Raw genomic sequence first — 12103 nt, 5'->3', positions numbered from 1 at the left:
ACCTCCCCCAAACAAGGACGGGTGTGGGATGACATCTTGGCTGGGGAGAGGACATGCAACCTCTGGCTTTCCTCTGTCAGATAAACCATCCTCACTACCAAAGGCAGTCAGGGATTCTAACAGCTTGTTTGGGTTCAAGTAGGGACTGCACAACGCATGGGAGTAATCATTGAGGTTCCTCCCTACAGGGAGACCAAAAGGTCTGAGGAAAGTAAGCCATTTGCTTGTCCTGTTATACTCTTCTCAAGTCCCCCTCTTATGGCTGGAGACAGACTCCTGTGCCCAGGGGACACCCTCTGAGTATCATCTCTCTTGGATTCTTGCATCATCTCTCATGGACCAGCATGTAGGCAACTCCAAGGCAAGAAGGCACAACATGGATATGAGTAGGAAAGGAGACTGTGGGGCTCTGTCACTTGTCCTTTGGTAGCTTCCAGGCTGGGACAGTTGAGAGCCTGTTCAGTATTTGCTTTCTACAGGCAGCAGCTGAGTAGGCTGCAGCAGTTGTCCTGGCCACAGCCTGCTTAGCTGAACAGGGTGCCAAGACTTGGGATAGGACGGCTGTAAACCAGGCCTTGGAGACATTATCATGGTCATAGTGGACACAACAGCAGCCTATACAACCCTGCTACCTGTTATGACCTTGTGTGTCCCAAGCAGCCTGCTGCTCAGGGCAGCACCTTCCTCGCTGACTGCTGGATCCCTGCCCGTGTGCTGTGGAGACCTCCAGGTGTGGCCCCACCAGCAGCACCTGGGTGAGCTGGAAGGAGCTGCCTCACCTTGGTTGGAGCTGTTGGAAGGGAGGCGGTCCGTCTCCTTCAGGGTCCGGAAGTGGACACGCTTACTGGCCTGGCTTTCTCCATACAGGCCGATGCTCTGCACCTGGATGATGTAATCAGCATCCTCCGCCAAGTCCCACAGCACGCAGGCCCGGTTGGTGGTGTTAACCTCCCGGATGAAACGCTGCATCTGTCCATCTTGCCGCTGCCAGAGTGAAGAGCTGTCATCCCCAGGAGGCTGTTCCCAGCTGCACCAGGCACAGGCCCCTGTCTGCAGGACTATGCTGGGCACACTGCCCTTACTCCTCCCTTCCCGGGCAATCATCTACCCCTGGGGTGGGCCAGGCTGGCCAGCACTTTGCTATGCAGCATCCCTGTGTGGCCTGAGAGCCAGGCACCTCCCTGGGGAAGCCACCATCATCTGGGGCTGTGGAGGCAGAGCAAGGCAGGCAAAGAAGGGTTATGTCATGTGGATGTGAAGCACCATCCTCATCCGGACAAATTGCAGGGAAGCCACTGGAGGGACAGCTACCCCCAGTGCAGCCCACAGTCTCCTACCTCCCACCAGGATGGATGGCTCAGACAGGGTGCCCTGGCAAGGGCTGCTCAACAGCAGAGGTGTCCTCAGGCAGGTGCCAAAGGAGCTCCAAACTGCGGCAAAAGGGCTGACATAGGAGCATGCTGCTAATCAGTGAGAGGGGTCCCCAGCCCCCTGGGAACAGAGCCTGGATACCTGCTGTAAGATGGCATAGCCGATGACCACGTCTCCTTCTGGGACGTCCCAGGAGACTGTGGCAGAGTTTGCCTTCAGCTGCGTCACAGTCACGTTGACAGGGGACGGTGGCCTGTCTGGGTGAGCCAGGGATGGACCGAGGCAAGGCACAGGAAAGAGGCAAAAGAAGATGTCTCAGAACAGGCACTCGCCCATGCACACCACCATGGGGGGCCTCTCCAACATCTGCCCATGGCAGCACATTGGCCAGGGCTAAAAGGGGCAGCTTCTTCAGTGAATCTGTCCCCAGGAGAGGAGTGGCACAGCAGGTGCACAAGGCTGAGTCCCTGCCAGCAGCAACACATGCATGGCATGGTGCTTCCTGGGCAACTGTCCATTGCGTGGGGGAGAGGTTTGCAGGCACAAAGCTACTCCCTGCCTGTGCAGCTACCCCTCAGTCGCAGCCGCTGGCTTTGGCAGTCTTCGCTTGCTGGCCAGGACTCCTCCCTGCCTGGCTGTTGGTGAGAAATGTGCTCACTGCACACCTCACCTTCTGCAGTGTCCTACAGCAGGGAAGGAGGACAAGCTTGCGAGGCATCTGACTGGCTCGTCTCTAAAGGGCTTGCTTGCAGTGGCAGACATAGCCCATTGCTCATAATACATGTTCCACGTAAAAGGGATTAGCAATGCTGACCATGTGCTCAGGCTGTCAGACCCAGCTAAAGACACGAAGGGCCCCCAGTAGGCTCCTTCCACCTTGCAGACATCAAAATGGGAAATGCATGAAGGCCTGTCCTGAGCAAAACAGAATTATAGTTTGAGAGACTGGCATGGCAATTTAACCAGTCCTTGCAGCAAAAAATCACGTGAAAAGTCAAGTCCCTGCAGCCTGTCTCAGAGCACTGCAGAGACCCTGCTATAAGAGAGAAGAATGACCTTCATATCAGTTCTTCACAAGGGCTCAAATGTTCATCCATTGAAAAGTTTACTTCATTCAGCTCCAGCACCAGCAGAAGCAGGGCTGCCTGGCATGACGTGCTCCTGCTCAGTCTGGGCACAGAGCAGATTCTTGGCAGGGAAGTCTCATGTTTCTGTAGGGTCCAGAAAATCCAAATCCTACATTAATGCAATTCTTCAACCAAGACTGTGATGGTAAAATCAAGCTCCTCTAAGCTCTGGGGCCGCCCCACGAATGTGCACATCACGAATGCCTGGCACACCACCCAGAACTGCGTAGGAAGCAGCCCAGACACAGTATTTATATATCAACTGTGACAGAAAAATGGGGCAGCTTGGAATAAACACACTATGCAACTCAATCTGGCCATCTCATCTGCCTGGCATTACTCCCTGCTCTAGAGTGGGGAGGAAAACCCAATGCAGAAGGCAGAGCTGACTTTCCCAGCAGTGCAATACCATCAGCTGCAAAGCTGGCAGCAACACTCAGCCATTGCTATCCTTCAGAAAGCTGGCCCAGTTGACCCACGGTCTGCACCAACACCATTTTGAGATTTCACAGCACTAAGAGCATGGCAGGATCCTACAAAGGTACACAGACATGCATACAAAGCCAAATTTTGTCTGGAAATTAGACAGAGGAGTGCATGAAGAAAGACACTGAGGCTGCTGTTCATGTGTCCTCTCTCCCTGTAAATAAGACAATGTCCTTCTACAAGCTGCTTGTGTGGCACAAGTTCAAAGCTATGATTTATATAGATAGAAAAATAGCCCCAGAGGGCACCTGAGAACAAGAAAAAAGACAACTGTAACACCACCAACAACCACAGAGTGACAAGGAAAGATAATATCTGCAGGTCAGCTATTTAAATGCATTCATTCACATTTCAGTATATCCAGCTCCACATCAAACCAGGAAAAGGTTGTGATTCCCACTCTGAGAAATGCAGATTTGTGGTCTGCCATGGGCACTTAAGACAGATAGGAGGGTCATCCACAGAGCCCAGAAAACACATTCTCAGAGAGAACTGGGGCTGATGCATGCCCAACAGAAGCCTGCCATATTACCACATCACTAGGACATAGGCTTATTGGAAACAACACATTTCAAAGCGGGGGGGGGGGGGGACCTGCAATATTTCTGCTAGCCTTTAGGTGTAAGACAAACAGTTGTCCAAGGCTACTATGCTAACAAATGCAATGAGGTCAGGAACAGCACAGGAATCCAGTGGTGGAGACTGGTCCTGGGAACTGCTTTGGTCTGAACCAGCCAGCATGTGCCCAAACCACTCTTGGGCATGGCTCAGGAGTTAGCGCAAGCCATGAACCATTCCTAGTAGGCAGCACTGATGTGCTGCCCTCTTTGGAACTCATGAGCTTAGTGCTATGGATGTGAGCAGATGCTGCCAGCTGGCCTCAGGACAAAAAAAGGACCTGATGCTTCACAGGATACATCTACAGTAATAAATTAGGTAGTTTTTTTACATCTAACAGAATGAGAAGAGGTCTGAACATGCCCAAAGGGGGCAGTTGGATTTCCCAACCTTTAAGTGTATGTGAGGAAATTAAAGGCAAGGTCTGACATCTCTGCAACAAAAATGTCTGTGGATGGAGCTTGTAGCAGGCTTCCTGCTCTGCACAAGAATTTTCTAGGCTTCCGCAGGGAGCCCAGCCTGGCCCAGCCCAGATTTTCAGGCTGGGGGTGCTGAGACAGAGCCCTGGGGCTGAGTCACTCAATGATTTGAGAACAAGAGCACTGAACTGATCCACAAACCATGCTGCTAGGTCCACATGTGGCTGACAGTATTTGCTTGAACTGTACTTAGCCAGAGCTCGCACAGGCCCTGTGTAGGGACCTTCACTCACTGGTAGCAGCAGGTCATCCCAGGGGGAAAACCACCCTGGTATCAAAACGCAAAGCCAGTACGATCTGCTATTACACCCAGAGCCAATTGCCAAATGTCTCAAATGGAGAGAGGGGAGGGCAAGAGGACATAGAGGAATGGCAGAGCCACAGTGTGCATGGCTCGTCAGTGGTTCAGACCTCATGCATTGTAAACACACTTTGTCCAGGCTCCAGGCAAGCAGACCTGCACCTGTGTGACAATGAGACCTGAAGGTATCCAGGCTGCAGTTCCTCTTCATTGGAAAAATGAGTGTCCCTTGGTCAGTTTGCAGTTCAGCAAACTGCAGAAAAGATGTTTCTGAGCACACAGGATTTGCATGCCTAGCAGAAAGAGACAGGACAAGAAGTTTCAGAAGCTGAAACTAGAGAAGTTCATCCTAGAAACACAGGGCAATGTTTAATCCCAAGGATATGCAAGATTAGACTTCATTGAACGTCATTATGACAAAACCTCCAAAGGACAGCTCACACCATAGAAAGCTTTGCGTATGATCCTCACGTTAAGCCCAACATTCTCCAGCCTGCTCTGCAGCTGAGGTCAGAGCAGTTTCATGCCAGAGCTGTTCCCATAAAGATCTGGGAGTGCAAGGGCTCCAAAAAATGTACTCTCTGAAGCCAACTATTAAAAACATTCCTCTAAAGCCAAGATGCTCCAACACCCTGCCGGGCCCTCTGGGAAAAGCATGCCACAGTTAAACCCTGCCCAATGAATTAATCGCTAATGATTGTGCATCATTTATAAGTTATCCAGCTTCACTTTTGATTAAAGCCATATTAAGAAATGGACACCACCACAGAAAGACCAGTCACTTAAGGCCTGGCGCACCCTTTTGTCCCGTCAGTACAGCAGTGCATTTCTTTCAGGCCTGCTGACGAGGCGGGAAGAGTTGGTCCCGTGTGCTGGAGCCAGGGGCACTGCAGCCTGGGCAGCAGGGAGGGCTGACCTGTGAGCAGCTGAGCACTGGACTAGATCTGCCATGCAACCTGGCTTTGTAGGTTAGAAGAGGGGCCAGACAGATGCACCTCAGGAGTGACGTTGGCAGATGTGGCACTGCATAGGAATGGGGCACAGCCCCAGTGGCACCCTCCCCATCCTGCTGTGACTCCGGAGGGGGGACCTCACCTGCCCCTCGGCCCACGCCCTTGGGACTGCTACTCAAGGGCACCCAGATGTTTGCCCAACTTATCCCTGCAGTAGGGAGATAAGCATCAGATTGCACATCTAAAAATAAGTGGCCCCTTTTTAACAACCCTGACTGCACTTCTTCCTAAATCTGTCAGGCCCTGGAGTACCTATTTTGCAAGGAGCCTGAAAACGCGGCAGAATGTATCAGAACATGCCTGATACTCGCAATTCAACGTGATACATCAGTAAACTCACAAGGGGCAAATAGCAGAAGGCTGCCACTGACACAGGGTCATTCAGATGAGTCAAGGGAAGAAAGGACAGACGTACCCTGGGTGCTTAAAGACGTCGGTGCCTTAGCGAACACCAGCCCAGAGAAAGCAAGGCAGGAAGACACACAGGAATGCCTGTTAGCCAGGGACCAGCTCACAGCTCAGCCTACAGCACTGGAGCATCCCTGCCCAGGGGCATTAACTCTCTCGGGACTCGCTGCTCACTGGTGAGGGGCAAGGACGGGAAGCGGGGAGGCCCTCCTCTGTGGGAGCACAAGGAGAGCCCGCATTTCCCCACTGCCTCGCCCAGAAGCTGGAGGCTTCGGGAGCCAAAGTCTCAGGCGGTGACTCCAGGTGCCCCTGGGAGAGCCTGGTGCCCCCTCCACGGAGGGCAGTACGGCCACGCGGTCCCAACCCGTCCCGAAGGCACGGGTGGCTTGGAGGCCGCGGCGCCCCGGGGGGTTGCCCGAGCCAAGGCCATGCCGGGGACGGGGGAAGGCGGCGGGAGGGTCCGGCGAGGGGCCCCACCCCACAGCAGGGTCCGGCGCACGGCGTCCCGTGCCGGGGCCCACCGAAAGCGGCGGACCGCCCCGGACGGCCCCCGGCACGGCTCCTCGCCCGGCCCCGCGCCCCCGCCCGGCCCTGCCGCAGGCGGCAGCGCGGGCCCCCGGGGAACGGGGCGGCCCGCCGGGCCCCGCGGCAGCGAGCGGGGCGACGCGCGGACCCCGGTCCCTTCCCGCCGCGTCCCGTCGGCCCGGCCGCACTTACTGGCTCGCACGAGGCAGAGGTCGCAGCTGAAGAGCACCAGGACGGGGTTAAGAAACGCCGAGAAGCGGGCCATGGCGGCGGGCCGGCGCAGGGGCGCCCCGGCCTGCAGCCCCGGCCCGGGCGGCAGCCCTGGCACCGGCCAGGCTCCCTGCGCCGCGGGACGGAGCGGCGCCGACCCCCGGCCGCAGCGCGGGGGGGGGAGGGGGCGGAACACCCGCCCGGCCCTCCCCCGATCGGCTCCGCCCCGCGCCGCCCCCCGAGCGGGACCGCAGCGACTCCGGCGCCGCCTCCCAGCCGTACCCCGCAACGGCCGGCACCGCCCCCTGGATCGGCCAGTGCCGCCCCCGAGCCGTACCCCCGAAGTCACCAGCGCCGCCTCGCGAGCCGTACCCCCTAAAACCGCCCTCACTCCGTGCCGTAATCCCGTAACCGGCAGCGCTGCTCCCTGTGTGTTCCCCAGTAACGACCAGTGCCTCCTGTATGCTGTGCCGCCAGTGCAGATTCTCCCCATGCAGTCTGCCCTCGTGCAGCGTGTTCACGCTTTTGTTACACAACGACCCTCCCCGCTTGCACTGTCCTGGTGTAGCAGTTCCCATGCACCCATGCACTGTTTCACAAGACCGTGGCTCCTGCTCTGAGGGTTTGCACTGAGGCTGCACGTCCCATGGCAGCGCAACGCTTTCTTAACGTCTTGCAGAGGCTGGCTGCACACTCCGTCCTGCTGCAGTGGCACTGATGTGTGGAGAGTGGCCGGGCACCGTGCAAAAGGATGGTGTCGGCCTCCAGGACCCTGGAGGGCTTCTGTGCCAGGCAGGCCTCAGGATGGGCCAGCACTGGCTGTCTACTTGTGCCCACAGCAGGACACTTCACGGGAGCACACAGGGCTGGCCCACACAGCCGCTGCCCATGCTGCTGCACACAGCTGTGACAGACTGGGGGAGCCCTCAGTCACCTTCCTGTCCTGCAGAGGGCTCTTGTGCATCTCTGGACTGTGCAGCAAAAGGCTCCTAGAAGGCGTGGGAGAAACTTGTGCCATCCTTCAGGGATTTCATTGCTCCACAGTGAAACATTGCAACATTGATTTGGCACAGGTGTAGGTGGTGCTGGCCAAAGCCTTGACCAACGGAGCTGCAGATGTGAAGTGTCCACCCACCGGCCTGATCCTTTCAGTGCAGCTCCAATGGCCCTTCCTCATGTGTGTTGTCATCAATTAATGAGTTTATCTTTGCAAAATTCACCTGGCCGTGGCCATCCCAGGGACTCGTCTGGGCCTTTGGCAAGAGCTGGCCCCAGCAGAGCTCTGCTTGCTCCCCATGGGTTGTGCCTGGGGAGCAGGGTTCTTACCAGGTATGCGTTGAAGTGAGCGGCAGTTGGAGATGCTCCTGTATTATGGCACCTGAGTGTCTGGTAATGGGGACAGCCACCTTAGGACAGCCTCCCTTCTGCCTCATTGTGCTGCAGACCTACGTCCAACCATGGACTCTTGCTCACCTGCTAGAGAAGTCTGAATGGAGTCAGTGATGCTTTGAAGTATTGCTGAGAGCAATCTTTATTAATATGTGGGATGCTGGCTATCCTGGAGGTAACTCCATCCTCATCATAGTCTAGGCTGTTGCTCCCTCAGGCTTAGGTGCAGTGTTTTCTGCAGGGCCAGCTGCGCTGCATTGCAGTCCACAGGCAGTGGTTAACTGTAAATGCCTATGTTCAGATGCCCCTTCTTTCCTTCAAACACGTGTGTGGAGCTGCAGGATGTTGTGCTTAATGGGTTTTACTTGTGGGACCTTCCCTGCCCTTTAGTGCTCTGCTGCTGGGGGCAAACTGAAGAAGCAGACAGGCATGCAGAGCTGCTGGGGCACTATGACCCAGAATGGCCAGGGCTCAGCACAGCATGGCTTGACATGGGTCAACCTCGTGAGGTTGCAGGGGCTTCAGTGCTAGAGTAATGGTGCTTTCTGCTGCAGCACCAGGCAAGGAATTGGACAGCACTGAGGAGACAATGCAGGAGGAACTCCTCTCAGAAGTGTTGTAAGTGAGGTGAGGCCTGGGAAGAGAAGCAAGCATGGTTTCTCCAGCTTGTGGGGAGACCTGACCAGTTCTCAACTCTGTGTGCTGAGGAAGTAATGGCACAGTCCTGTATTGCTCTCTGGTATGGCCTTTCCTCTGGCCTCTCACTGCTGTCTCTAACTGGGCTGGAGGGTTTGTCCCTGAGCATATGGATGATGTGAGGGGCCCGCATCCAAGGCGCAGGGAGGGGGATCACCGCAGGAGGCTTCACATACAGGCAAGCGTCCTGGGCAGTGAGGCCATGGTCATGCCTAGTGGCAGTGAGCACCTTTGGCTCACTGGTGTCACAACTGTTGGGGCACTGACAGATGCAGGCATTCAGGCTGGTGTCCCCAGCAGAGTCCCACCAGCTCCTCTGCAGCTGGGGATGCTCTGGTCCCTCTGGGGACATGTGAGCATGAAGACACAGGCATGCTCATCCTCAGGAGACACAGCACTGGGCTAGTGAAGTGGTATGGAAATAAGGAAATGAACCCAAATCATCCTCTGTCACCTTACAGGCAGTAAGCTACTGTTTTCTGTGGGCAAGGGAGACTGGAAGGAGTTGTCAAGCCACATGGGAATCTGTGCGCTCCCTTGGTTCCAAGGGGCTGCTAAGGTGGCTCAGCCTATCTGTGACTTTGGGCAGACTTGGGGACTCCTGAGGCATCTCACTGTCTTTTGCTGCAGCTCGTGGTGTCCTGGCTGTGTAGCACAGCCAGAGCTAAATAACAGCTAGACTAAGCCCTGGATGCAGCCAGCCTGCAGCAAAAGTACGTTGATGCATGCACGCGCGCATATGTGTGGGCACATGCATGCATAGTTCAGTGCACTCTGGCCCCTAAAATTCTTTCCTGGTCACTTCAGGCAGTTTTTCCTAGTTATAGGACAATTGATCTGTGCTTTGCAGAGAGCTGTGGAAGACCAGGGTAGTGGTGTTGCCATGGGAAGGATTAGATCTGCAGTGTTAGTGTGCAAGGGACTAGTTCCAGCCAAGTGGAAATGGAAGTCTGGCAGAATCTAGGTTAACTTAGCGGCTGTATGGCAGGTCAGGTGGTCTTTTGCCCCTGTCTAGGTTGTTCAATGCTGCTTTTCGGGTGTTCTTGGTGGATCAGGAGATTACCTGCTTCCCATGCTGAGCTTCATTGTTGCTGCAGTCAACAGTGGCTAGGATGAAGGTGAGTCTGATCTTGCTTTCCCAGCAGAGTCCTGCTGGAAGGCTCCTCTTCCCTCTATCTGCATGCTGGGGAGGGAACTTCAAGGAAAGCCAAGGGTAGAGCTGGCAAGTGCAAGAATGTGACTGCAAGAGGTTTTAGAGGAACAGATTGCTTGTTGTCTCTTCTCTGCAAGACCCATTCTCACTTGGTCACTGTAGTTGTGGCCTGATCCACACCTGGTTATTGCAGAGCTGGCTGTTAACCTAGTTGGTGTTAATATTGACTACTCCATGGGCTGTCTTTGCCATCAGCCAAGGATTCAAGCTCTTCGTCACTGACTGTTCTGCAGCATGGGTGCCTCTGTTCAGGCAGCCCAGTGAGCAGCAAGAACAAATGTATGTACTGATGTCAAACAGCTTCTGGTCGTACCGTAGCTCTAACCCAAATAACCTAAGTCAGGTCCTTCCTCCCATACACTGAATCATTGGCTTAACTTCATATCGTGTTTGTTTCTATTGAAAAGTGATTTCTACAATTTGTTTTGTTTGCATTTTAGTGGATTAGTTATTTTAACTGCATACTAAGTTGTTACTTCAGCTCCAGTTGTTATCAGCACCATGACTTTGCTTCCTCCTATACATATGTTTGCATGCTCTACTGGACATTTCTCAGTATGTTCTTGCTACAGATAAGCAGCATGTCTCACAGCCTTTGGAGCACAATCTTGGACACTGACATGTTGTCTAGTTGCTTATCAGTTGCATGGTTTGGATCCCTTTAGTTCAGATTGCGCAGCTGCAGCAGCTACTCATTTGCTCCCTGCCTTGCCCAACATTACTCTAGCCTGCACAGGTGTGGTCAGATGAAGATGACATCGCAACTTTCAAAAGACATTATTTGGAAAGCTCAGCACTGTAGGTATTAGGTATCAGTGGGTAATGCTGTTCTTTGATAGCAGAAACAGGTGTCCGTTAGCACTGTGGGACAGTTTATTCTGCATCCCCCCCCAAAGCCACTTTCCAAGGATTAGGGTTCTGTGTCCTTTCCCTATGCTCCAGGCTGCAACCCTGTTGCTCACTGTCGTGGTTTAACTCAGCAGGCAGCTAAAACAGCCACACAGCCATTCACTCACTCCCCACCCCATCCCCCCAGTGGGATGGGGGAGAGAGAATCAAAAATGGAAAAGAAAAAAAATAAAACTCATGGGTTGAGATAAAGACAATTTAATAGGACAAAAAAAGAAGATCATAATAATAAATATAACAAGAACAATAGAATATACAAAACAAGCTATACAAACCCATCTCTGTCCAGTGCCACACCATCCCCTTGTGAGCTGCATTGGGGAAGAACCCTGTGACTGTGCACAGGTATGCTTTGGGAGCAGATGAGAGCATTTGTATCTGTGGGTTCAGTCTATAAAAAATAATGAGCGTGCAAACTCTCCACACATATTTTATTATCATTTGAGTGTTTGGGGTTTTGGCCAGGCAAAATTCAATTTGCAATCACAAATCAGGAACTAATACATCTAAATTGTATTATATGCCTTGCAGTGCCTTGTACTTGGAATTCAGTGGGGAAATCCACAGCAGGCTCGAGATCCCATTCTTACTCTTGCAGCCTGGGCTGCAGGCTCCCCAGCCCCAGACTGCCTCAGTTCCCATCAGTTCCTCTCCCTGCCTGCCAGAGGAGGTGTTATAAGTCCCACTGGGCCAGACTCCCCCCTGGCCATTCCCCCCAGGGTATTCTGCCCACCAACCATCCCCCCCCACCTGTCTGCATTTGGCATGCATTGTCGTGCTGCACCTTTGTTCACTAGTACAAGCTGGCCCATGAGCAAAAGCGGAGTGTGAGCTACAAGCACATGTGCCACAGTGGCTGCTTGACTGCAATGTGTCGCATTGGCTATGTGACTTTGCTGCTTGGTGCAGTGGTGCAGATAGCTCCCCTGCCTCTGTGCTGGTTCCTACCGGTGTCCCACGCACCCTGACACGCACAGACACACCCTCTCTCTCTCTCAGAGGCTCTTTCAATGAAGAGAGAATTTCCCAGAGACTCTGTGGCTCTAGAAGCCTTTAAATACACTTAATATCAGTCTTTAGTTTTGGCAGTCACTGAGGCAAATGTGAGGCTCTGGGAGAGGTGCTGGCAGCAAGGGAATGCCCTGACAGTGGTGCAGGAGCCTCCTGTACCTGCATCACATCACCCCGCTGTTGTTTTTCTCTGCCCAATACTGAATACACCAGCAAGGGTTCCCAGTGCATCAGGAATGTACATCTGTGTCTATGTCTGTGGCCCTTGGGAGCTGGGAAAGTTTTAGATTTATGAAATGCCTGTGCAGAAACTGCCCACACTTTGCAGCATACAAATGTTATTGATT

General features: G+C 53.8%; 1 protein-coding gene across 14 annotated transcripts in view; it reads right to left on the bottom strand.

The window, feature by feature from the left end:
* Positions 1–6752, bottom strand: part of IFT172 (intraflagellar transport 172) — a 61392-nt gene extending 54640 nt beyond the window's left edge. For 4 of the 14 annotated variants that reach the window (XR_008576285.1, XM_054819441.1, XM_054819443.1 and 1 more), the window contains exons 1-3: positions 6521–6742; positions 1513–1628; positions 780–984 (exon numbers count right to left, since the gene is read on the bottom strand). Coding sequence is in view for 12 of the 14 variants with exons in the window: in XM_054819441.1 (XP_054675416.1) it covers positions 780–984; positions 1513–1628; positions 6521–6593 (394 nt within the window). In the remaining 2 variants the exon portion in view is untranslated. Of the gene's footprint in view, positions 1–779; positions 985–1512; positions 1629–6520 lie in introns of all 14 variants that reach the window. The other 10 variants (XR_008576284.1, XM_054819454.1, XM_054819457.1 and 7 more) reach the window with 7 other exon arrangements.
* Positions 6753–12103: the final 5351 nt, after the last annotated feature.

The sequence above is a fragment of the Grus americana genome, chromosome 3 (assembly GCF_028858705.1).
Source record: "Grus americana isolate bGruAme1 chromosome 3, bGruAme1.mat, whole genome shotgun sequence".
NCBI lineage: Eukaryota > Metazoa > Chordata > Aves > Gruiformes > Gruidae > Grus > Grus americana.
This window is presented reverse-complemented; position numbering and strand designations above follow the sequence as displayed.